This window comes from Emiliania huxleyi (genome assembly GCF_000372725.1).
Source record: "Emiliania huxleyi CCMP1516 unplaced genomic scaffold EMIHUscaffold_590, whole genome shotgun sequence".
Classification (NCBI taxonomy): domain Eukaryota; phylum Haptophyta; order Isochrysidales; family Noelaerhabdaceae; genus Emiliania; species Emiliania huxleyi.
Genome location: NW_005197575.1, coordinates 73704 through 75734, shown reverse-complemented (window position 1 = coordinate 75734; position 2031 = coordinate 73704). Strand labels below are relative to the sequence as shown.

At 69.7% G+C, this 2031-nt stretch overlaps 1 protein-coding gene across 1 annotated transcript; it reads left to right on the top strand.

The window, feature by feature from the left end:
• Nucleotides 1-479: 479 nt before the first annotated feature.
• EMIHUDRAFT_247592 (hypothetical protein) lies at nt 480-1094 on the top strand (the record flags this gene model as incomplete). Its single annotated transcript, XM_005764414.1, has 1 exon — nt 480-1094. A coding segment is annotated over one exon (615 nt), but the record flags the coding sequence as incomplete, so codon positions are not given.
• Nucleotides 1095-2031: the final 937 nt, after the last annotated feature.

Sequence of the window (2031 nt, the reverse complement as noted above, 5' to 3'; positions counted from 1 at the left end):
GTCTCCCCGCCCGCCTGGCCCTCATCATGGGTCGCCTGTGCTTTTGCCTCTGTCCGTGCTCGCTTCGCCGCCGCGATCTGGCCAGACTCTGCCGGCTCCGTGTCACCGCCCTGCACCGCAGGCACTGGAATACCGCTTCGGTAGCGCTTCTTGCGCCGGAGCAGGCCAAGCTCGTCCGCTGCGACGACATGCATCTTGTCCCCCTTCATCAAGGTCCCCAACCGATCAAGCTTGGCCACGAGCTCCTTCAACGACTTGCAACCAAAGTCACGATGGTTAAAGCGGCGCTTGAATGTCGCGCCGTAAAGGTTTGGCAGCGCACCAGCGTCCAAGCTATGCCGCACGGGTGTAGTTACCTGTTAGGGGGTGGGGAAAGGGGGGGAGACTAGGCACAGCCCCCAGCGCAGGCGACGCAACGACTGGCACCTTGGGATCCGTCGGGTGAGGGAGTTTTCCGGTAACATTCTTGTGTACGTAAAATGCGGCAAAGCTGCTGGCACTTCCTGTTGCCGCTGGCCAGCGGCCTCCGGCTGGCTGCTCCGACGCTGGCGCATCCCCGCTGTGCGAGTCCGCGCTTGGCTGCCGTAGAGCAGCCGCCATCTGCGTTTCCCGCGCCGGCCGCGGCGAGCGTGCCGCCGCCGTCGCCTGCCGAGCCCGCGGCCAGCGGCGCACAGCAGCAGGCCAACCAGGCCGGCGAGGCTGCCCTGTCGGTGCTATCGGGTCTGGGCGAGAAGCTCTCCGCCGCGGGCGAGGCGACGCGCAGCATGCCCGTCGAGGTCTCTCTGCAACGGCTGCAGAGGGACATGGCGATGCTGGACCAGGCGGCCGGCGCGCGGCCGCAGGTGTCGCAGACGTCCTTCTTGGCGCTGTCGCTGACGGTGCTGGTGGCGGGCGTGGCGCCGCTCGGCCTCTCCGAGAAGCTCGTCGAAGTGCTCGTCCCTTCGATGAGCGCCATCTCCGCCGCCATCGGTCTGTCGGCCGAGTTCAACGGCAAGGTCGAGGTGGCGCGAGGCAAGGAGATCGCGGCGGTGACGCTGCAGGCCGCGGCGGAGGCGGAGTCGTACCTCGCCCAGGCCGAGCGCGCGAAGGCCATCGTCCCGCTCTGCGTCGGCATCGCCACCACCTTCTCCGCCTTTGCGCTCCTCGCGCCCGCCTTTGTCGCAGAGCTGGCTCCGAAGGTCGGCCCGCTCTAATCTGCCTCTCGGCCGCCTCTCGGCCGCCTCTCGGCCGCCTCTCGGCCGCCTCTCGGCCGCCTCTCGGCCGCCTCTCGGCCGCCTCTCGGCCGCCTCTCGGCTGCCTCTCGGCCGCCTCTCGGCCGCCTCTCGGCCGCCTCTCGGCCGCCTCTCGGCGGCCTCTCGGCGGTGCTTCGGCAGAGACGTCTCCTCCGCCTCGCTCGGAAGGTCGGCGCCTCCATCATCACCGAGATCTACCTGATCTGCCCCGTCTTCGCCGTCCTCTCGGCGGCGGTGCGCCGCCCCCCCGCCCCGCGGGGCGTCCCTCTCCGCCGCCGCCCTCCCCACCCCCTCCGCTGTCGCCGCCACCGCCCTCGCCCGGCTCACCAGAGCCGTCACCGCCGCCGCCGCCGACCCCCGGTCAGCCCCGACCCGAGTCCGCCCCAGCCACCATCGCCACCCCCACCGTCGCCGCGCCCGCGAGTATAACACGACACGTCCGTGACGCCCTTCCTCGCGTCTCCCTCAGGTCGCCGCTCTCGCCACGCAGGAGTCCATCTCGGCTAATCTCGGCCAATCTCGGCCAATCTCGGCCAATCTCGGCCAATCTCGGCTAATCTCGGCTAATCTCGGCCAATCTCGGCTAATCTCGGCCAATCTCGGCTAATCTCGGCTAATCTCGGCTAATCTCGGCTAATCTCGCTCCTCGCAGGAGTCCATCTCGCTTGCCAGCGCCGCCATAGGACTCGGCGCGTCCCTCGCCTCCTCCTCCTGTTCCCCTCTCCTCCGCCCCTCCCCTCTCCCCCCCTTTCCTCGCCCCCCCTCCCCTCCCCTCCCCTCCCCTCCCCTCCCCTCCCCT